Here is a 25,356-nt window from a genome sequence, read left to right as displayed (position 1 = left end):
ACACGGTGACTATACTGATTTTGAAATTAGGCAAAGGCAAGGCATTCTAGAATCTTGGCTTATCTCTGCTGCCACCTCTAGGGAAGAAAGAAAAACTGCAAATTAGGTTCCCTACTTGTCTTTTGGGGCAGAGCACAGTGAATAGAGTACCGGCCCGGACCTAGTCTCAAAAACTTACTGGCTGTGTGATTCTAAGCAAGTTACTTAACCCTGTTTGTCTCAGTTTCCTTCTCTATAAGATGAGCTGGAGAAGGAAATACAAGTCACTCCAGTATCTTTACCAACAAAACCCATGTGGAGTCAAACACCCCATGCTTACTTAGGTTGTTGATAATGGATGAAAATCTTCCTTGTTTAGTGAATCTGCATAATGGTCTTCAGGGGTTGAAAAAAATTTCAAGCACAAAGGCCACTAAAGTAGCTTGATTAATGATTAGCCCTTTAGTGATCACATATTAGTAGTTCCTCAACTAAGGACACTGGTGTGACTTAACTAAAATTAGTTCAATCATTTATGTACCTCTACCATGTCTCCTGGAAATTTATAGAGTAAAAGAAGTCTGAGAGAACACAACTACATCACTTTATAAATGAAGAAACAGACATTTAACTAAGTTAAGTAGCTTAGATTCCATTTCTTTTCCTATATTTATTTGTCCTCACATTCATTAGTCAAATGTTTTTAATATTATCTGATATTTTAAAATGACTAATATTCATTACCTGATCACCAAAATTTCAGGAGTAACTTCCATAAGGGAGAAAAAACAACCCTTTCCAAAAATATCTGAAGGATTAGTGTTTCTTGTGATTTGAAATGATTACCTGTAAATGTGTGGCGATCATCTTCTGAGCTGTGTTCATTTAGGCATAAGCGGGTAGAGCATATCAAGTTGCCAGCAAAACAAGAACAGACATTGCAGTCTATGTTAAAAGATGTTCCATGGCCTTAGAGAAAAGAATGAAAATGTGGAATCATAAATGCAGAAACATGTCATATGTTTAAGAAATATATAATACTGTTTCAAAATATAGAATTAAATGGAAGTTCTCAAATGCTCAAATGCTATTTTTTATTGTTCATATGAAGTTAAATTGGTTCTATTCTGCAGGCCCACGGTGCCTCAGCACCCAAAAACTTAATGTTTAAAATTCATTTTCCTTATAACTTCTGCCAAATAGGACATCATTATATTTGATTTGGGAAAAGAACAGAATATGAAATAGTTGGTTTACAGAATAGCTATAATCTCTTCTGGGACACTGTCAGGTACAGATTTCATTCACTACCATATCAATTAAAAAACCTTTTCATTTGACTTATTTTTAATCTAGCCTAAGTCTTTGTAATTACGAAACACATATAACACTCACTTTTTCTTTTCCCTCCAACAATACAAGACTTCTGCAGGTCTACACAATGCATTTCCATACAGTTTTCTAAAAGTCCACTTTGTCCACAAGTACAAATTTTATAACAACCAACTTCTCCTGAAGATGATGGTACCTGGATAAGTGTTCCTTGTCGGACAATGAAATCTGAAGCTTCTCCTAATTTGCAACCTATGCAAAGAAAAATTAACTAATTAAAAAAAAGGAGTGACTGTTCTATGATGAGTAAAACATTTATCCAAAATAGATCTTTTATATTCTATATGGATTATAAGGAATATTCACAATTTTTTTGGCCTAGGATATTTGCTTTAATGTCCTTAGTCAAGAATGTCTCTTCTATTCCACTCAAATTAATTTAATCTTAATATATTTTATTGATATATTCTGTATTTACATTGTAGTTATTTCTGGGGGAAAATATGTTCTACTTCCCCAACCCTGCAACTGAACTCTCTTTTGTGACAAAGAATATCCATTAAGCAAAAATATCAGATTATAATGACTGAGTAGCTATTCAGCATTTTGTTATAACAGTACTTCATGGGGGCAGTTAGGTGGCACAGTGGATAGAGCGCTGGAGTTGGGAGGACCTGAGTTCAAATCCAGCCTCAGACACTTAATAATTGCTTAGCTGTGTAACCTTGGGCAAATCACTTAAAAACCCCACTGTCTTAAATAATAAAAAATAAAAAAATAACAGTATTTCATGTCTCTCTGACTCGACTATCTTCAATAGCTTTTAAATTACTTAGACTGACTTTTGAACAATTGACTTAAAATTTTTTTTTGTTTTTGCAAGGCAAATGGGGTTTTGTGGCTTGCCCAAGGCTACACAGCTAGGTAATTATTAAGTGTCTGAGACCGGATTTGAACCCAGGCACTCCTAACTCCAAGGCTGGTGCTTTATCCACTATGCCACCTAGCTGCCCCCAATTTTTTTTTAGGTTTTTGCAAGGCAATGGGGTTAAATGACTTGCCCAAGGTCACACAGCTAGGTAATTATTAAGTGTCTGAGGTCAAATTTGAACTCAGATACTCCGGACTCCAGGGCCAGTGCTCTATTCACTGCATCACCTAGCTGCACCTGAACTATTGACTTTTGAGAGTCATGTGTATATCATTCTGTGGGTTCTGCTCAGGAACAAAGGGTCAGAGATTCAAAGGGATCTTAGAGGCCAGCTAGAGTCCAATGCCCTCATTTTGAACATGAAGAAGCTGAGCTTATTTTGCTCTGTATCAATTCATGCAAGTCTTTCTATAAATCTATAAATTCTCCATATTTTCTATTTTATACTGTATAATATTATTCCAAGAAACTAATATACTATGTTTTGGGGGGGAACCATTCCTCAATTGATATGTTATCTATTTTGTTTCTAGTTATTAGCTGCCACAAAGAATGATTCAATAGTCATGACAGCATTGGTATATATTAGAATTTGGGGTACATAATAGAGGTTTGTTTCTATCTTTGACTTCTTTGGGGTATAAGGCTAGGAGTAGAATTATGTAGGCCCCCTTAAGATAAACTGCATATTACTAGGTAACAGCTAAGAGTTATTAAAAAAATTACTGTAGTTTAGTTCTAACCCTGTGCAAACATACATATTCTCTACATTTTGGGGGAAGATTCAAAGATTTAAAAGTACTACTGACACTTTACGTAAGTAGACTGTTCAACAGACCTCTATAAAAAGTGATTTTTATGTACTGTGAATTTGCCTAAAGGGGGCCACTTGCCTGTGGAGGGAGGGGACTAGTACACAGTTCAAGGCCTTGTGGGAGCCAAGGGCAGAAAAGGGAGAATGGGAGAAGGAACACACAGGGGCCAGGACTAGTCATGTGGAAGTCTGTTCAGAACCAAGAGGAAAAACCTTTGTGGGGCAGACATGGGAAAGCTTGACATGGACACAGAAGAGAACAGGAAACATGCTGGAACCAAGGACAGATACGGTACCCAGACAGAACACAGACATATGGACAGGAGGTGCTTCTCTTGTTACTGGAGGTCACAAACCAAACCCCCAATTCAGTGGAAGTACACAGTTTCTCTACACAATTCATTCTAATTTCACTTGGAGGATTTAAGATTATTTTTTGGCAGGGGCTGTGGGAGGCTGCAGAGTGACAAACTGAGGGGCAAGAACAGAGAGAGAGCAGAATACTGTATAGTAAATTTAACATGGGTGTTTTTTTTGCAATGTGGATTTTTTTGACCTTTTTAATATAAAGCTGAAATTTCAATGAATTTTTACATAAAGAACTGTCTACAAATTTCAAATATTTGAAAAGCAAGCATGGAAAAATATTTAGTAATAGAACTTAAAATTATTTAATGAGTGCAAATATTTGGGTAGGATTAAGAATAATGAAAAGTTCTCAGGTCTATACATGTCTATGTGCATATGCATATAAATATACACACTTTCCTATCTCAAAGTGGCTTTCTTGGTTTTCAAAAAATAAACTTTTCAATTAAATTAGATGTATGAGTCAAAAGAATTCTGAAAACAGATTCACCCCTAAAAGACCTGTGCTTCCCTGAAGTTTAGAAAATAATATAAAATAAAAATGTCTACTAATTCATAATCTTGAATAGTTTTATCATGATTCCATAGCTTATCTAGTGTATATAAATTAATCACAGGATTATAGTTTTAGAATTACAAGGGACTTTACAGACCATTTAGTCCAACTCATTTTACAGATAAGGAAAATGAATCCCAGCAAGATTAGATGACTTTCCTAGGTCACACAGGTAAAGTTGCACAGTAAGTGACAGAGGGGATATATGAACCCAATTCTCCGACTCCAAATCTGTTGACCTTTTTTACTGAATCAGATCTTGTATTGGATATCAAGCTAGAAAGCTTATTTGAAATAAGTAAGTCTAACATCATCACTTTATGTTCAAGGAAACTAGGATTTGTTTCAAAGTTACTCAGGGAGAAATACAGGTGGGATCTGAACATAGGTCCTGTGATTCTAGTCCTGTGCTCTTTATATGAAACTACACTGTCTCCTTAGGATTATCCTTTCAGACATAATTAAGAAAAGGATTTCATTCCTGGTTTAATGATGCTACTTCTGGAGATCCACTTTATTTATTTTGCAGATGATTATACTAACATAGCAGAGAAAAAGATATAAGTGGGAAGAAATTTTTTTTAAAGAAAGGAAATGGACAAAATGAAGAAAACAGTGCAATAAACAAATAGTCTTAAAGCAGTCAAAGAAATATTAGCTGGAAAAAATTCTACTGAGCAGGTTTTGTATTATTTTATTCAATACTGATTTTATGAAGAGAACAGATTATGTTGATGATATGATCACTCAGATTTTTAAGAATATATATTTTATTTACCCTCAATTACATGTTAAAACAACTTTTAAAAGTTTTGAGTTCCAAATTCTATTTCCCTCCCTCCCTCCCTGAGACAGTAAGCAATCAGATATGTTATACAAAGTGTAATCATATAAAACATTTCCATATTAGTCATTTTATCATTTAGACTTTAAAAAAAGAACTTCAGAGATAGAATAACAAAGAGATATTAAGAATATAAGAGAGGGAAAGCAAATTTCAAGGAAAGTATATTTAAAAAAGCTTTTCGAAGGAAGTCCTGTCATCTATGATTTAGTTTAAAATATAAAATCTGAAGAATAAACATATAGTACTTACCTTGAACACAAAAATAAGGAAGACATGGATCACCAGACTGGCATCCTTTTCTATTCACCTCACATAATTCATTAGCAGGACAAGGATTTGGGTTACAGGGATGAGTAACATCTTCTACAATGCTGTCTAAGGAACTTGGCCCTGAAAAGTCAATAGCAGATAGTTTAAATGACTTAGAAGAATAATGGAGCCCTATGAATTTTGAGTGCTATTTTAAATAAAAAAATAAGGTAATAAGTATAATAGAGCACTTGGCTTGACTTTTTAGTTCATTAGTGACTTTGGCTTGCAAAAGACTAATGTCATTCTACCATGTCCCTTATTCAATATAAGTTAGATGATAAAGTTTGGTGATGCAGCAGATGCTAATGTGTCTTGCCCCCTACTGGGCCTATAATTTTAAGTTCAGTTCAAATGCTACCTTCCCCAGGAAGCTAATCCCCTCTTGATGGTTCCTTCTTATTTCTTTTGGACATCAAAGAGAATTTGTTTTGTACCTCTCTAAGGTGCTTATCAAAGCATAGCATCTTATAGTACAATACACAATTTGTGTATTATGTGTTAACCATAGGTACTTAATAAATGTTTGTTGAATTGTACTCAGTATGCTAAAGTGGCAATTAGGCTGTTGAAATATAGTATATACAGAACATTCATGTGAAATTCAAATAATTTACAATTACAAAAACCCCTTTCACAGTATTTAGCCTCTAAATGGATAGATCAATTTACTAGTCTGTATCTGGATTTTGCCTATCTGGTTTTATATATTTGATTTTTTTTCTTTCATGGTCATCAATAGAAATGCACCAGGGAATAGGTGATCAAAGATGCAAACTTTGTGTCACCTTCTCTAGACACCCTAGAGACATCCTCTTAGAAAGGGGAGCCAACAGCAGCTAGCCTTCCTACCATGTGCTCACAAGCTAAGTACTACTCCTTTCACTAATTCCATGTCTTGTTTTTCTGAAACATGTTTAATCATGTTGACTCAGAGTCCAGTGCCATAATCAATTCAATTCAATAGTCATTTATTAAACTTCTTACTGTGTGCAAAACTAATTTAAACATTAATTGCATTTTAAATGCACATATTTATGTTCACTGACTGATTTTTTTTAAATGTTTGGGTGGGTGGGGAACCAATCACTTTATTTGTCTTTTTGATTCCTACTTACTTTGATCACTTTTAGACTGGTTAGAGAGCCTGGGTCCAAAGACCTGGGTTCAAATTCTGCCTCTATCATAGACTGGCAAAACACTTCGTCAATCCTCTAAAGTTATAAATTTCAGAGTAGGTTAAGGGGATTTTTTAATTAAGTGAAGGTCTGGCTCAAATAAAAATATGGTAGATTATGGTGCCAGGCCACAGGAATTCAAAGTCAAAAATAAGCATCGCTTATATCAAGATGCTCATATTCCATTAGGGATACACTGAAGAAACTACACTAAGAAATAAAAGGCAATTTAAGGAAGGAACATTAACAAGAAGGTGGCAGCTAAAGGAAGGTAAGGATTCTAGGAAGCAGAAGTGAAGGGGTGATATACTTTTGAGCATAAGGGCACTTTGTGCAAATTCGGAGAGTTTGGAGAAGGCAAATGACATTCGTGAGAGTTTGGAGAAGGCAAATGACATTCATGATGGGGAATATGTGGAATGAAGAGAAGCCAGACTGTAGACCTAGTGATTGTTATCTTATCCCAGAGGCAATGGATTCTGAGAGAGAGAGAGAGAGAGAGAGAGAGAGAGAAACACAGTCATATGGCCAAGGCATCAGGAGAAGGCATGAATCCAAATCTTCCTGGCTCTAAGTACAGACAGGCCATACAACTCTTACCCATCACAGTCTATAAGGGTGAGGGTTAACTGCTATTCATATAATTAACCCTCTTCACTTAAAGTCACTAACAAAACACTCTGCTTCTGGTATCTTTAACAGTTGAGAAGGTCTTTATCGAATCCTTTAGTCAAAGGCAGTAAACTAAAGTCTCTAAGAGGGGAACTCCAAAGCAATGCCCTGATTTGTGACTGATGATGGTTTCTGAACCAGTCAAACTCACAAAGTGTTCATTAGTTTAATGCTTTCGACTGAATGATTTAAGAAAAACACACTCAAATGTTAAAAATACTGGAGACAGTGTTTGGTTGGTGACTTTATGTGAGATGGGATGATAGACTCAATCAAATCAAAACTTCCACATACATAAAATACAAACATATGTATCTTATCTAAAGAGATTGTTTCTGCTTCTCTGTCAAATTTTAATTTCAGTCTAGCAATTTTCCATATAAATTACATTACACATAAACACACACACAAACACACACACACACACACACACACACAAAGTTTAAGGTCCTTTGATTGCAATGTACTCAATGTAATTCTAAAATTCATATGTAATAAATTCATTCTTCAGTACAGTATTCCTCATAGAATTTAGGAGCTCAAAGGAATACCTTCCCTCATCCCTAAATTCAGTACATGTTCATTTTGAAAAAATCAAAAGTTTTTCACAGCAGTTACTTCCCCTGTCAGCCCTAGTTATATTTAAAAATAATGGTATTATAGACAGAGAGGGTTTTGGGTATCTGCAGAGAATTAGTGAATACCAAATGTAGAAACCTAAGATTTTAGTTGCTAGGATCATTCAAATTGTGAGGGTTCAGAACAAGATGTTTCCAGTTAAGAAATATTTATTAAGGGGCAGCTAGGTGGTGCAGTGGATAGAGCACTGGCCTTGGAGTCAGGAGTACCTGAGTTCAAATCCGGCCTCAGAAACTTAATAATTACCTAGTTGTGTGGCCTTGGGCAAGCCACTTAACCCCATTGCCTTGAAAAAAAAAAACTACAAAAAAAAGAAATATTTATTAATAATGAAAAGTTAACTTTTTGAAAGGAATTTAATTTTGATCTACTTAATAATATTCTGATACTCGTGATACACACTAAATCAAAAGGCAGAACTAAAGATTTTCAATAGTTTATTTTATACAAATAGTTCTTGCTTTATAATAAACAAACCTCTAGGTAAAGCAATTTTTATATAATGTAAGTGTGCCAGCAGACCTGGGGAAGAGAGGGAGGTAAGAAAGGAAGGAAGAGGGTTACCTGCCCATGGAGACTCATGATTCAAGGACATGTTGGGGCTGGGGACACAGAAGACAGCAAGAAGAGGAACACATTGGGGCCAGGGCCATTCACATGGGGCGGCCTGACTGGCCTAAAGGCAGGGAGGAATATACCAAGCACAAGTCAGTCAGACACATGAGGTGGACATATAGGCAGGTAGGCAGAGCATGGAAAAAGTCTCCTCTCTAGGTGCTGGATGGCACCTGGCAATGGTGGCATTCTTTTGACATGTCTGTTCTGCTTTCACTGAGATCTTTGTTGTTGTTTTCTTTTTTTGGTGGGGTGAGGTAGGAAGATTGTGAGAATAGGTACTACTGAGCAGAGGGGGAGGAGTGGAACTTTACAATATGGTACAGTTAGCATAGGTTTTTTGGATTGTGGATTTTTTTCAGAATTCTTCACAAAGTTAAATTTGCAATGTGAATTTACATAAAAAGAATTGTCTGTATATTTATCTGTGACTATAACAAAAAATTGATTTCTCTAAGCTAAGTGGTAAGATACTACTTTCCCCCCCTTGTTTTTTCTTTTTATAGCAGCTTTACGTAAATAGTTATTTAAAGCCTGTAGTATTATAGGACTACTTTGTGTAATGAACATGTGTCTAGAAAAAAATGTAAGTTTAATTTTAGTGTACGAAATCATGTTTTAATGATTACTGTTAACCACTTAAAAATAAATAATTCTTTTGTGAAGGAACTAAAATGTGAAGGAAATAAAAAGTTTATTTATTTCATCAAGCAACTCACTTCACATCTAAGGCACTATGCAAGATACTGGAGACTTACAGTTTATAAAATAATATAGTTCCTGAAATATAAAATGTATATAAATATAATTTTAAGTTATGTAAAATATCATCAGAACAAAGTAGAACTGTAGCCAAAGTTCCATTAGAAAATATGATGAACAGAACACTCATAACTGAGAAAATCAGGAAAGATTTCATAGAAGAAATCACACTTGAAATGAACTGGGAAGGAAGGGGGATTCTGGCAGGCAGAAATGTTCAAAGCCTGTCCTGATCATAGGGAGAAGGTATGCATGAATGACAAAACTGGTAATAGGCAAGCCTAGATAGGTCAACAATCAACTATTCCAATTTGTTTCTAATGTCAAATGCATGAAAGGGGGAAAAAGTGTGAAGGAAGACTAATTTGTCTGAAAATCTGAATTTTCAGATATTGAGGTTGTTTGAAGTTTGTTGCACCTTTATGTTTGGTATTTTATTAATTTTTTTAAATTTGATTTTAAAAGTTTTCATTTCTTCAAAGTATGATTGAATTATATTAGGGATCCAAAATATTGTTATGGTATAACAAATCTCTAATTTAATAACAAAAGCTATTAAGACAACAGGAGTCATTAATAGAAATCTATGGCCAAGATGCCTTGCCTAGAGAATATATAATTTCTCTTAGACAAGGGATTCTTACTTTTATCCTGATCTACCAAGAATCAAACCAAGAAATCTAATACTAAAAGAGAAACACACGATATTTCTTTCTGATTATATTGGTAGTAATGGCATGCCTAAAATACTAAGAACAACAAATTAGAATTTATAATCAGGATTTTTTCGTGAAATTATTTTGTGTCACATAAAGGAGGCTTGCTAAAAATAAATATCACCAGAAATAAACAAATAAAGCATATTTGAATTCTCATATAGAAATGTTACTTACTAAGATATGTATCTAAAGGTATACAGTTCTCCAAGTCATCTGTAGGAGATAGAAGCTCACAAATGCTTTCAGCTGTATGGTCTTCAGGAAACTTATTTTGATCTCCACATTTCTTAAGAATCTCTATACAATCAGACCTGAAGAGAAAAACACGATGCACAAAATCATAGTATTTACATCTACCTCAATATGTCTTAAGGTGCAGCTCCATGAGGGTGAATGTCTAAAGGACTGGCTGTCTGAACTATTACCATCAAATGATATCACTATCATCCACAGTTTGGAGAAGTTTAATATGAAAAGGATGCCCCTGCAAAGTATATTTTTCAATGCAGTCACTCACAAAAATCATTAAAGCTCAGAAGAGTTGCAATCTATGTCAGGGAAGGAATTTCTCTAAAGATGAAATCATGGATCCTTAAAGTGCTTTAGTGGAAGTTAAGTTTTTACTATAGTCATAATTATTTAAATAATTAACACTATGATCCCAAACTGTAATGTTAATATTATTTAAAAAGACTTACTTGCAAATAATGCTTCCTCTGGATTTACTATGACAAGGTTTAATCTGCAAGGAGCAGGCAATTGCTTTCCACATTTCAGGTTGACATTTTTTAATGTCCAGAACAGGTATGTTTATAAATGGCATTTTTATGCTTCCTTTTTCCCATAGCTTCATGTCATTCATGGCCCCTTGGTCTGACTGAGCATTACAGCTCCTGAAAAGCTCTGTTGGTCTGAAATGAAAAAGTCACATGTGGTGACAGTGGTGTTCTTTCCAACCAAAGGTCATGGCACATTACAGCAATATCAGTGCAAGTATACCTTGCAACACTGAAAAGTGAATTTTAAGTCAATGGAAAATCACTTGAACTCCCCAAAAGAAAAATCAAACCAAATAATATGAAACTTTAACTTCAACTTACTAAAATATTCCTTAGTTGACATGACATGATCCAATTTTTTTAAAAAGTTCACAAAATAATTTCTAGGACCTTACAAAGGAGTCAGGTCCTGCAGTAAGGAGGACCTGAGTTCAAAACCAACCCAGACACTTGATAACTTCTAGCTGAGTGACCTGGGGCACAATACCAGCTATAAAAATAGTAGACTACACTTACTCCAAGTAATTTTAAGAGTACAAAATGTGTCATCCTAAAGTAAATAAAATTAAAATATACTGATTTATCAACTGAGAAAATACATGACAAAAAATTCCTATAAATTCAGTATCATTTTAAAATGAAATTATAACATCATTAATCACAACTATACATAGATGAAAACAGTAATGTGTGAGACAATGTTAATTCTGCCTAAAAAGGAATGATTGCTTATTTATAGATTTACATATGGATTCAAAAACTTGTTACAAAAAATGTCATGGTTTACAGCTTGGAACAAATGACTGTATCATAATATTTTTTTTTCAGTTTCCTCATTTTATTTTTTTTAAATCTTAATATTTTAATTTTTTCCCAATTACATATAAAATAACTTTAAACATTCATTCTTGGAAAATTTTTCCCTCCTCAAGATAGCAGCAAGTAATCTGGTATAGGTTGCACATGCACAATCATGTCATATTACATTTAAATTCTCAGTGTTAAATCTTTTTAATATCTTGATGATGCATTTTCTATGTTTTAGAAATTTTACTTATATTTCCTAATTGAAAACTGATTTATCATTTTGAACCCTTTACCATTTTGATTTACCATTTCAGTCTTAAGAGGAAATCAAAAGGAGTATTTTATGACCAAATAAGAATTCAGCCAGGCTAAAGGTATTTTTTTTAGCTCATTCTACCAACAAAACAAATTTGTACCAAAAGTATATTTTCATTGAAAATTTGAGAATTCCTTAAAAAACTACAACCTTCTTTCCTACCTGTTGTTAAAATTAGTGCAGTAAGAAAGGTTTCTACAGCCCAACTGACAAGGTTCTCGGACGTCTGCTAAACAGGTCAGCATGGAAACTTCTACAGGATTATATTCACAGAATCGATCAAATTCTTGCCAGCTCTGTGTATTTCCCCAGCTCATGCTATAAAGCTTAGTGCAGAGTTCTCTGAAACAAATTTATATTTGGCTAATTAGAAGAGTTGGATAAATATTTAAAATGTGTTATAAAAGGTTCATAAATGTCATTTCAAAAAGCTTGTCACATATCATAGAACACAGAAATAAAAGGAGGGAGTGTGATGTAATGGATAAAGAGCTAACTGGTCTTGGAGTCCAGAAGAGTTAGCTTTCAGGCCTACCCCCGACATATAGTAGTTGTGTGACCCTGTGGCCCAAGTAGCTCTAAGAATCTGTTGCAAAAAATGTGCCAATTTGCATTATTATAGGATGTTGCTCCCCTGAAGTTTCCTACACTAGTGAAATCATGGTCCAAGAATGACTTCTCTCTAAAACCAAAACCCTAGGATGAAATTTTCATAATATAATGGAAGAAAATACTCTCAGAACAATAGTCTTAACTGTAGTTGAGAGAAGCAGTAAAGTTCTAAGCTCTTGTTTGAGAATGGCTGACCTGCCAAGAATAAATCTAATACACACTATAATCAGAAAATGGGCTTCCTCAGGGCCTTGGCTTTCACGGGCAGATCATGACAGCTGTATCCTAGGTGACACAGAGTCCCTTAGGAAACTGTGAGCTGACAGGTCTATCAGATTCTGATTCCAGGTGTCTGATTAATTCTGTTTGACTAGGGTTGGGGGGAGCACCACCAATTCAATAGGAGAACCAGGAGAACCTCAATTCAAGTCCTGCTTCTCAGGCCCACACTAGACTTCCCCATATCAGTGACATTACAAGTCTAATTCTTATCCCAATTCAAGCCAAAAAAATTCAAAAGAGAGGGAGCATTTTCTTTAAATCTCTAGCTTCAGAAGACATATTCTAATGTTTCACAGTAAAAAAAAGGAGCAATTTGGATTACTGAACATATCAGCTTTTATCATCTTTTGCAACCAAAAGATTGTTTATAAATTTAAAGTTAACTGTGTGATAAATTCTCTGTATAACAGAATTCAACTCTTAATAAATTGCAATGCTAGTTATATTTAAAAAGGTTTCCAAAAGAGTCAAGATATGAATTCTACTTGCATCTCACTGAATAAGTGACTTCACCCTTAATTTTATTTATATATATATATATGTATATATATATATATACACACACATATATATGTATGTACACATATATATTTCATATATATACATGAAACTTGAGAATCCCAACATGGCCTGCGAGTGATAATTTTTTTTTTTTTAGGTTTTTGCAAGGCAAATGGGGTTAAGTGTCTTGCCCAAGGCCACACAGCTAGGTAATTATTAAGGGTCTGAGACCGGATTTGAACCCAGGTACTCCTGACTCCAGGGCTGGTGCTTTATCCACTGTGCCACCTAGACACCCTGATAATTTTTGTATAATAAAGACTTAACTTTACATTTTCAACAAATGCCCAGTAATTAACAAACAACAAGGTCTAGGAAGTATCCAGAATTGCATTTAAATTGCACATACAAAGTATAAATTGGGTTCCAAAACTAAATGGGAGGAAAGCAACAGATTGGACTGCCTTCAAGGAAATTATAAAACTACTTTAATGACTCCAAACGCCTTTCCAAAACAAGGGCCTATTATTTTAATGTTACATAGTCATAATATATATAGAAATACCAGATGAATTGAAAAAGAGTATCATACAGAGGGCAATGGCAATGCACATGGTGAGTAAAAGCAAATAAAGTACTTCAAATTGAAAAGGAAGAAAGGATACCATTAGCAAAACATGTGATCTAAAAAGAAGGCAGGCTGGTTATGAAGACAGGGCTAACAGATAGACAGCCTGAATATTCCACTGGTCCTTCTGTGATAGTAGACGGTAAGGAAGACCTTAAACATACTATACAGCAAATTTATGTAAGGACCTGGACCAGAGTCTCACATAATCATTAAATTAGATATCATAGACCAGTACTTGAAAACCAGTGACACTGTTCTGATGGGGAAAAGCTAATATACTTTAAAAATATTTTCTAATTTTAGAATGTCGTTATGGAACCTACGACAAAGCAAAGATTATTTTTAGTCTCTGAGATTTTAATCACTCAACAGGTAAAATCTTCTATAATAATGAAATTAGGAGTGGAGAGAGAATGCAAAAGCTAAATTTACTAATGGCATCATTCACTGTGAAGGAAAAATGGAGGAAGTGTGTGAATGACTGACACTCAAAGGACCATAGGAGGTTGTCTAGTCGATGTCCCAGGGTTAAATTATAATTAACTTTTTGTTGTGAAGGGAAACTGTATATGAAATCTTTGTTATAATCATTCATAAACAAAACAGTAATATATTCAAAGCCATACATTTAAAGTTTGTTGATAAAACATTATTCAGTTATAAGACCACTAAATATTCTGCTTTTTCCAGTCTTTAAACTAAAATCTTTAAATGTTAAAATCACAGGACTTCATATATTTATTTAAAGTTTTAGAATTAAAGTTTAGTTTTAAAGTCATTTATTATTGTGTTGCTCTCCAGTAGCTTTAATAAAGAAAAAAGAGATACTGACCTACATGTGGAAGTATTTGCTTTAGAACAACAATGTAATTTGGCTCCATCAAGGCCTGTTGAAGGAGGTGGATATACGGTGACTCCAGGGTGAACAGATCTTGAGCTTTCAAGAAAACACTGCCAGAGTGGATCCTGTGGCAGAGGCATTGTTTTACAACCTTCTATGAGTCCATCAACTATTTCAAGTTCTGTCTTCATTGACATAAGAATTCTTTTGCAAGCATTTTGGCAGGCATAGTCTTCAGCTCTATCACAGCAATATAAACCTAAATTGATGAGATTTTATAAAAATACCAATTATACTAGGTGTGGGGCAAGAAAAAGCTCATGTTCTAAAGAAGATTACAATTTAATATGGACAGGCCACGAATAACAAACACTGAATTGAAAATAAACAATAGAAGCTTAGAGTGTTGAATTTAGACTAGATATCATTATCATCAAGAGAAGGGGAATTAGGGAAGAGCTGTCCCATGAACTGTTCTTTGAAGGCTACAAGTTGGGATTCCAAGTAGTGGAAATAAGGAGAAGGGCAATCTAGGTTTAGGTCATATAAAACTCAGGACCTAAAATGGGAAGAAATCTGGTCTGGCTGAAGTGTAAGGTAAGGAAGAATAGTGGGAGATAAGGGATCAGACTGTGGAGGGCCTTCTAAAATTCATTCATTCATTTATTAGGGTTTTTTTTTTTTGGCAAGGCAAATGGGGTTAAGTGGCTTGCCCAAGGCCACACAGCTAGGTAATTATTAAGTGTCTGAGACTGGATTTGAACCCAGGTACTCCTGACTCCAGGGCCAGTGCTTTATCCACTGCGCCACCTAGCCCTCCCTTAAAATTTATTTATTTGTTTGTTTGTTTGTTTATTTATTTATTTTTAGATTTTCTAAGGCAATGGGGTTAAGTGGCTTGCCCAAGGCCACACAGCTAGGTAATTATTAAGTGTCTGAGACTGGATTTGAACCCAGGTACTCCTGACTCCAGGGCCTGTGCTTTATCCACTGCGCCACCTAGCCCTCCCTTAAAATTTATTTATTTGTTTGTTTGTTTGTTTGTTTATTTATTTATTTTTAGATTTTCTAAGGCAATGGGGTTAAGTGGCTTGCCCAAGGGCACATGGCTAGGTAATTATTAAGTGTCTGTTAAAATTTATTTTTAAGGAAAAGGTAAGCTACTAAAAGTTTCTGGGAAAGGGTGGGGTGAGGTGTGGATGTGTGTAAGATATTCTAAGAGATTAGGCAGAATATAATAAAAGAAGTCTGAAAATTAGCCATTGGATGAATTTTCATACCTAATTCCTTTCCAAGGAAATGTCAGATTTTTTCCCCATATTAAGCTACATGATTTATTCAGTACAATTTACACTGAATGTACTATTCATAAGATCACAAAAGTTACCATTAGAATTGTCTATGCTTGTAAAATACTAATTTCTTTTTTTAACTGTTATATATATGCTCATTATCACCAGTCTGCAACAAGTTATATAGAACCATATGCCACTTCAAATACTTAAAAAAGATATTTTTAACTTAAATGCATGGGAAATATCAGATTTACAAATAATTTTTGAAAATCATTATGCCCACCAACATTTTATTTCTTTCTTGAAGTATGCTTTGACCTGAATTGTGTTTACCAAGGTCAATTCTATGCCCCACTCATTCTATTTCCTAATCCTTAAACTAGAAGAATAAGCATGAAATAAAAATACTGATAATTCCTTCACAGATTCCCAAGAAAACATTTTTAAAAAAAAGTTACAGAAATTCTGAAGATATTGTATTACTCTTCATATCTACTGACTGGTTTTCATCTGACTTTTTGATTCAGAACCTGGGCAACTGGACTAGTTTTATTTATTTATTTTATTTTATTTATTTTACCTAATTTACCAATTTGGGGATCTGGTATATTCTCTATTTTTTTATTCTATCTGTGCTGACTTCACTATGTCTAACTATTTCTATTAGAGGAAGCTGCTGCTCACTGCCATCTCATAAAAAAATCATCAAGAGAAGATTAACTAATTGTAAAACTTTCAAGTATTCTGACAACAAAAAAGTGGCATGTGTAACAAAGAAAGATCATAGAATTTAAAATTGAAGAAATCTTGGGCATCATGTCATACAGTAAAACAGTATAAAGAAAATGAGTGAGAGAAGTGAAGGGACTTGGTTAGAGTAACACAGAAAGTAGCAGAGCTGAGTTGGGGGCCAGAGTTTCTAGAATAGTTCCATTATCCTCTAATTTGATCAACAGTAAATCCCTTCATTTTGTTGAATCTCAACTTTCTCACATGTAAAATGGGAAAAATAATACTTATGTACATCACAGGGTTCAAGGAAAGGAATTGGAAATTGTAAAGTATTGTGATTGCTATAAATGGTTGTAATATTATTATTAGCAACAACAACAACAAACAAAAAGCTATCTTTATGGTGACTATGTTCAATTTCCCCTCCTCTCTAAGCCAGAAAGCTCCTGAGGGCTTAGGATATCTTTTTTTTCATATTACTGTCAAAGATATTTCTTATAATAAGTATTCAATAAATGCTTTCCCGTAATAATGTACATTCACAATCTTTTGGGGAGGGATGGGGCAGAAGGAAGGGTTTCTGGATCTATGATTTCATCCAACTGGGGAACTCCAAGGTAGAAAAAATTCATTCCACTGATCAAGACTGCAACTCATTTGTGCTGATGAATCTAACCATTACAAACTTCAGAATTCTTTTAGAACATCATTTCTTTGTCTACAAACACATTAGGATAAAGCACTCTTATTTTACTTACTATCTGTTGGATTCCTCATTGGATAAGACTGGGTGTAGTTGTTCACACAGTGTATTAACTGTGGGCTAATAGATGCACAATAACTTTCAACTGCTTTGATCTGAGATGGACCAGGAGAAGAGTCTGTTCGAAAAATGGCTTGACAGTATTCCCGGCAGTTTGTGTGATGACCAGCATAACTACAACAAACTGAGCCCACTGGGAAGGGGGAAAAAGAAATTTAAATGGAAATACATACATTAGCAATGAAGACATTAAAACAATGAGATTACAAGACAATGAGACTGCTGCCTTTCTAGATTTAAAACAATATGTAATACTAGATATGGAAAAATCTTACACTGAATTAACATTGAAAGCAAAACTATTAGACTGGTAGGTACAAGAGATATTCATCAATATTAAGGTTGGAAAATTAAATAATGGTAATTATTGAAACTCAATAAGAAAAAGGTTTCAATTGGAACTGTTATGTATTTTTGCATGGCTCCTGACTGAAGCTTTTCATTAGAACTCTCTAAAAGGGGAAGAATTTTCATTCTTGCTGTGTTAACAGTGACTGAGATTCAACTGAATGGGTAAAAGACAAGGCAAAGATAGGAAAAAGAAAAATGTCTCCATATATTAACTCAGGGGAAATTGTAGGTCTCGGGGAACCAAAAGACAAAACTGGAGGTGAAAAGGTGGACATGAGATTCAGAAGAGGGGAAAGATAGGGGATAAATACAAAGGAAGAAGGATTTTTTTCCTAGGGAAGCAAGGATAAAAATAAAGAAAGAAGTATAAAATTCAGATAATTAGCAAGGGCATGATGTAGAAAATAAAGAGATTTAGGGTACTGGTGGGGAGAGCTTTGCAATAGACTTTTAACATTTAATGTTTGTCATATTCAAAAGCAAGTTTCTTGGTGGCAGCTAGGTGGCGCAGTGAATAGAGCACTAGCCCTGGAGTCGGGAGGACCTGAGTTCAAATGGGACCTCTGACACTTAATACCTAGCTGTGTGACCTTGGACAAGTCACTTAAGTCCATTGCCTAGTAAAAACCTAAAAAATCCCCCAAAACAAACAATACCAAGTTTCTTGCTAGAACTTGATTAATGGGAGATTGGTGAAGCTCAACAGGAAAGCCAAGGAACAATGTAAGGTAGCAACTAAGGCAAAACTCTGGTTTCTAATATGTAGCCCTTAGAAATATAATTTTTAAAAATATTCGAATGCTATCCTTTTGTACTGCCAAGAAACAGTAACTAACCTATTGTTCTGGCTCAGCTACTCAGTAGTCACCCAAAAAAGTTTTTTTTGATAAATATTTTTATTATGAACTTAAATATTCAGAAACACGAAGGCTTCAATATACAAAGAACAACAGAAAAAAGGACTGTATATGAAGCTGTGAATTTCTTTTAGACAGGGTTTTTAGTCTTTTAGAAAACATGTATTAAATTCAACACAATGTGTCACTCTTGTGTTTATCCCTTTCAGATCCCTTTCTTCTCTTGTGTATTTAAATTTTTTTTTTAGTTTTTTTTTGGCAAGGCAGTGGGGTTAAGTGGCTTGCCCAAGGTCACACAGCTAGGTAATTATTAAGTATTTGAACTCAGGTACTCCTGACTCCAGGGCTGGTGCTCTATCTGCTGCGCCACCTAGCTGCCGCCTTTAAAATGTTTTAACCCTCTTTTTGAATTATTATAACTTTTGACCAGTATCCTTAGTGATATCTCACACAAAGCAAAGTCTCCTCCCTTGAAACAAATCATTATTGTCAAGCAAAATAGATCAGAATGTTCCTTCACTGAAAATGTCGCATTCTATACTTAGTCCATTATCTCTCTGCCAGAAGGGAGGAAACATACTTCAGTATCAGTATTTTTTAGTCATGATTGGTCACTGCATTCATTGCATTTCTTAAATCTTCTAAAGACACTGTGCTTAGTCTTTCCTGATTCCCTATATCACCTTCCACAAAAGCATTTTCGAATTTCCTTTTCTGAGGCCATTCAACAAAGGCTTCCTCTTCTCTCCTTTTCTTTATCTCAATCCCCACCTTGATGTCAACTCTCAGAGACTTCCTTTACCCTAGTCTATTAACAAGATGGTCCTTCTTGCCAAGAGCACTCCCTCTAGATAGATATGAATGTGATTCCATCCTCTCTTAGTTTCTTCATCAGATTGCAGTTTCAAACAATGTCCTCCTTCATCTCTATCATTTGGTTCTTTCCCAACTGCCTTCAAAAATGCTGAAGTGTGGAGCAGCTAGGTGGCAGCGGATGGAGCACGGGTCCTGGAGTTAGGAGTACCTGAATTCACATCTAGCTGTGTGGCCTTGGGCAAGTCACTTAACCCACTGCCTTACCAAAAAAAAAACCCTAAAAAAAAGTTTCACTGGATCCTATCCCCTCCCTCTTCAAGCTATCATCTTTAATTTTTTTCTTTCTCAGCTAAACTCCTGGGGGGGGGGGGTATACTCTATTTCCTCTCCTTCCATGCACTCCAAAATTCTTTCCGTTTGGTTCCCAATCTCTAGATAATCTCAGTAGAAACTGCTCTTTCAACAATTATCAATGATCTCATAATTGTCAAATTGAATCTTTTCCCAGTTCTCATCTTTTTTGATCTGATGCATTTGAAACTACTGACCACACTTTACTTAATATTCTCTACTTTTTGGACTCATGTCATTAGTCTTGATTCTCCTCCTATCAACTTATTACTCCTCAATTTCTTTTGTTGGATCATCATCCAGATCACATCCAACTGCAGGTATTCCCCAGGCTGACCTGGGGCCCCCATTTTTATCTATATTCTTGGAGACCTTAACAGCTCTACTAGATCTGTATATTAATGAATCTAGAACTAAATATATCCAGTTCCAGTTTTTCCTTTGAATTTTAATCCCACATCACCCATTATTTGGGATTCTTGAGAAATGAATAAGGTATTCCACATTGGTGATTTTTCCAGATAACTAAAGCTTACTATTTTAAACACCAAAGCACCTTTAAAAAAGAACGAAACTACTTTGAAGCTTTTCTAAAATACATCATATACATCTGTCTTTTGACATTCATTGTTGTGTAACTCAATACTAATTGACCCACAGGTCTTTTTTTTTTTTTGTAGTTTTTCTTTTTCTCTATTAGCAGCAACCTCAGATATACTTTTTCACTGTTATTGTAGCAAAACTTTTGTTTCTAATCTGCAAGAACTGGGAAACTAAATTATTAGATTTTGTTTAAAATAAAACAGTCTCTGAATTAGAGCCTGGTTATCACCTTATGAGACATTTATTTTGCTTTTCAAAGTCTTTTTGTTTATTGATTGTTAGCTATATTCTAGATAGCTAAGGTTGTAGCCTCAGTGACCTGTGCATAAATGAAGTACACAATTTTTAACTTATTTTTCTTTGTAGTATATTAAAGTGCAGCATCATAGTACTCTATATATTTCACCATTCTTCAGAAAAAAACAAGAGTGATGTGACTTTGCTTTTGTTTTTTTTGTTTTTAGATTTTTTGCAAGGCAAATGGAGTTAAAGTGGGCTTGCCCAAGGCCACACAGCTAGGTAATCATTAAGTGTCTGAGACTGGATTTGAACCCAGGTACTCCCGACTCCAAGGCCAGTGCTTTATCCACTACGCCACCTAGCCACCCCAAAGAGTAATGTGACTTTAAAAGAACATTATGCTCTTAAAAATCGAGGATTTCTCTCCAAAAAGCTTTTGTTTCTATATCTATCAATATTTATTACATTAGAAATAAAATGTCTTATTATTTTGAAAATAGTTTTGACTTTGCAGACACCTTGAAAAGATGTCAGGGATCTTTTGGGGTGGGAGAATGTGGACCACAATTTTAAGAATCACTGGTCCAAGGGGTGGCTAGGTGGAGCAGTGGATAGAGTACCGGCACTGGAGTCGGGAGTACCTGGGTTTAAATCCGGACTCAGACACTTAATGATTACCTAGCTGTGTGGCCTTGGGCAAGCCACTTAACCCCATCTGCCTTGCAAAAACTTAAAAAAAAAAGAATCACTGGTTCAGAGGAGTGTTCACCACTACAGCCTCCTTTCCTTCAACCTGAAACCAGTTATGCTGTTAATGACAAGGATAGGAAATAGGTTCCTGAAAAAGAAGAAAAAACAATCTAGAGAATGAATAGAAGGAATAATGAAAAAATATATATTTTATAAACTTAACCTTTAGAGTACTGGGACAGGAAAGACCACCTGAGTACACCAAGTGTTATGAGAAGCATTCTTCAAGAGAGATAGTCCAGATTTTGAGAATGATATTTATTCATTCAATGCCTCTAAACTGTTTTTCTTACACCTGTACATTCTCTATTTCGTAGGTTTACTTTTAGGAGAAAGGAGATATTATAAATGTCATTGTTCTAAAAATGATCTATTAAGCCAAGACATTTTAATTCTTTTCATGAGAAATATCCTGTTACTGTAAATTCATTTTGATCTTCACTCTTAACAACAGTGGTAAGGCTTTTGACAATACAAATAACACTTGAATTGTGTTTCCTGAATTGCTTTTTAAAATAACTTTAGATAAAATACTTACTTTCATTTTGGCTAATGCAACTGAAAAGGGCATTCTGTAAATAAAAACAAATCCCAGTAATTAATAATAGTCAGGAATTTCTGAAATAGGTCTTAACATCATGTTAATTTATTCTACTCCAAAGATGACATGAAAATAATAAAATTATTTCTGACAGCTAAAATTTTATATTAAATCATTTAACAAATGACAATGAATAATAAGAATTTTAGATTCTGGTATGGGACAGAACTGTCACTGAACCTTATAAACTAACTGTGGGATTAGAAAAAAAAAGTTGTAGTAATGGAAGGGAGCTTTGAGATGATCTTAATGAAAATTCTGTATATGAGGAAACTATTTTGTATATGAGGAGACTGAGGTGATTTTTATTACAACAAATTGGAAACTACATATAGGTTAATTAAAGAAACAATTTATACCCAAATACTCTTAATACTTGCATATGCTCATAAATTATGGAAATCTAAATAAAATGTTATAAAGAAGATAAGTGAATGTAAATATTCTAGATAATTGTAGAAACACGTATTTCATAGACTATTTGAGCTGGAAGAAACCTCAGAAACCATTTAACATTTTTCAGATGAAGAATCGGAGGTCTGGATTGGCAAAGTGATGTGTCCAGGATCTAGTAGAGTAGGATTTAATGAAAACTTGATTAATTGTCCAAAGTCATATAGCTCATTACTGATAATGTTGTCACCAAGACCCACCTTTCCTCTCAGTCCAGTGCACTTTTTCAGATAGAATGCTGTACTAAAGTTAAAGAAATGTGAATGAACTGTCAGTGAAATGTAAAGAGGAAAAAAGCAACAACAGAGATATATGACCAAAATCAAGAATAAAATTCACAAAAACAAATTGATGGCAATGGTTAAGTAGCTGAACTTCAAAAGGAAATGGGCCCTGATATAAAAGAGAAAAGATAAATAATGTGTATTTTAAAGGCAGAAAACTGATGGAAATTAGAAAAGTTCTTGTGATTGAAGGAAGAAAATGAAGGTAAGAAGACCTTGACTTTTAAATAGTGAAACTATAATGTATGACAGATTCATTTGAAAGAGAAGACTTATTAACAAGTCTTTAAACAGTCTTGCAGTTAAGAACCAACAAATATACTTAGGATAGAGGGTTTGTCAGAGTTCTCTCATCCAACCAATATATGAAAGAAGGATGCTATTTATTCTCTCCAATAATGCTGATCTTTTTTTAATAATCCAGATGGTTTTTACTTTTAAAAGTTATTTTTCAATTATTTCCTAGTCTAATTTGACTTTTCATTCTCTCATTAGCTGGTACAGATTCTGTTTATCTGATTTAATTTTTTCAGGAAAGATAAAACTATTAAAAGCTTTCACCTCTTTCACAGTCATCTGTTACCAGATTTCTTTCCCTATGGAGGTATGAGGTAACATTTTCTTTGACCTGTCTTTTGTCTCTATAAAGAATGGAATAAAGTTTTGCTGGTAAGTTTTATATTTTTTTCAAAGCTATATAGTCTTGATTATTTCTCACCTTTTATGTGCTATGTACTTCCCACCTTTTATGCTATTTCTTTATTTCTCTCTGAAGTGGCAAATCTTTTTTGCTGTTCATATCATTACTATTTATCATTGAAATTCCTCCGCAGTCTTGTAATGTGGTTTCTTGATACTTAAATACTTATCCTTAAGAGGCTAAGAAATAATAGCTGGCATATTTATAAAGTGCTTAAGTTTACATAAAGCTTTTCACAAATCAGTAGATCTTTACAACAAATACAAAAATTATTATTCTTATTTTAAGGATGAGGGAGCTGAGGCTTGAAAGGTTCACACTATTTAGTGCTAGAAGTCATTTAATACAGCCTCATCTTTCCAGGAGTTAAGTAGCAGAGCTGGAATTCAAATTCAGGTCAGGTCCTCTGATACAAGCCACTGCTTTTATCACTGTGACACCATCATATTCCCTAGAAAGATGTACCAACCCCTCTGTCAGTGAATGAACCCTGAAGAAAGGTGCAATGGTCACGCAGCTAGTAAATATTGTAGGTGTTTCTAAAATGAATACTATTATTTCACTAACACATGAGCCCTCTTAGATGACATCAGGTCAGGTTCAAGGTTCATATAGTCTGCTATTCTTTTTTCTAAAAGAAAAATACCAACAACTTGAGGATATGACTTTTTTTCTTGATGCCAACCTAAAAAACCAGGAATATTTCCTGTCCCTCCCTCTCATTTCCAAATTCAAAATTTCCCTTAATGATTTCTATCACAAATCTATTACCATTTATATTTTCAAACCATGGTATCTCTTAGACCAAAGAATGCAGTAACTTTCTCCCCACAACATAAAGTACTTCCTTTTATTTGTTCTACATTTACTTCTTCAAAGAATAAAGAGGTACCTAGTTCTACCATACTGAACTTGATAATCTCTGAACAGTTTCTCTCCATTTAATTTTACAGACTTTGATCATATTTCTATCTTCCCAAACAGAATTCCAACTTATACACCATTCCTAATCCTACTTTTCACTGTTTGACATTTTGCAAGACTAATCATTTGAAAACACCTATCCAGTTTTCTCAGAGTTGATCTGATGCCCTTGTTTGTATCATAGGTTCTTCCAATTCTAAAACTGAATGGGCTCTCTGAAAATAGTTTAATATTAGGATCAGCCTTCTGTTGTACACATGGGAAGAGCTGAAGCAGTGAAGTACTCTAGTCTCCTTCATTTCTATCACCCAGAATTCCATATAATTTAATTCTAACTGTATAGGATAATTCAGGCAATTCAAAGGTTTCCATTTGGCCCTACCTATGGTAAAAGTTATTATTTGTATAAGTCCTGACTGCTCAAAACTCGCAGTATACATTCTCATAATATACTCACCCTGATTAGTCACCACAATTGTGACATAAACAGGAAAGGAAGAAGCTTCACCTGAAAAAAGGATACTCCTTCCCTCCATGGTCTAATCCCCAATACAAACTGGGGTACTCTTGTTGGGATAAAAGCAGCTAGACTTACAATATCTAAAAAATTTTCTTTACCTTTATATATATTTGGCAGTGTCTGCCCCTAAGCTATTGACTTAGACTTCTATCTTACAGTTAAAATAATTAGTCCTGGGAGAACCTTGATGTGCTCCAAGGAAATTCATTGAAAGGGTCTTTCAAATCTGTATACAAATATTCAGATAGCTTGGAATGACCAAGTGATTTCCTATTACTTTTAAGATTAAACATAAACTGTTCTGTTTGGTATTTAAAGTTCTTTAAAGAAAAGTCTTTTCCTGTCTTTACAGTCAAATTCCCTTCTTCGTGTTGCTTGTATATATATATGCCATTTCTGTCTCCTTTGCATTTGTTGTCCTACCATGCCTGGGATGTTCTCTTTCCTCAACTCAGAGTCCCTATCTTCTTTCCAGACTCAGGTCAAATCTTCCCTTCTCTCAAGGGCTTTTCTAGTCCTCCACACACCTCTGTTCCCTAGCTGCTAGTGTCTTCCTCTACAATCA

At 34.5% G+C, this 25,356-nt stretch overlaps 1 protein-coding gene across 1 annotated transcript in view; it reads right to left on the bottom strand.

Annotated features, from left to right (window-relative positions):
- The window catches only part of RECK (reversion inducing cysteine rich protein with kazal motifs), an 84,000-nt gene that overhangs the window by 21,830 nt on the left and 36,814 nt on the right, over positions 1–25,356 (bottom strand). Inside the window, exons 7-15 of the mRNA XM_074201669.1 lie at positions 21,848–21,881; positions 17,277–17,474; positions 14,483–14,750; positions 11,787–11,966; positions 10,421–10,633; positions 9,897–10,033; positions 5,078–5,218; positions 1,375–1,563; positions 826–948 (exon numbers count right to left, since the gene is read on the bottom strand). Coding sequence (XP_074057770.1) covers positions 826–948; positions 1,375–1,563; positions 5,078–5,218; positions 9,897–10,033; positions 10,421–10,633; positions 11,787–11,966; positions 14,483–14,750; positions 17,277–17,474; positions 21,848–21,881 — 1,483 coding nt within the window. The remainder of the gene's footprint in view (positions 1–825; positions 949–1,374; positions 1,564–5,077; positions 5,219–9,896; positions 10,034–10,420; positions 10,634–11,786; positions 11,967–14,482; positions 14,751–17,276; positions 17,475–21,847; positions 21,882–25,356) is intronic.

The sequence above is a fragment of the Macrotis lagotis genome, chromosome X (assembly GCF_037893015.1).
Source record: "Macrotis lagotis isolate mMagLag1 chromosome X, bilby.v1.9.chrom.fasta, whole genome shotgun sequence".
Lineage (NCBI taxonomy): Eukaryota > Metazoa > Chordata > Mammalia > Peramelemorphia > Peramelidae > Macrotis > Macrotis lagotis.
This window is presented reverse-complemented; position numbering and strand designations above follow the sequence as displayed.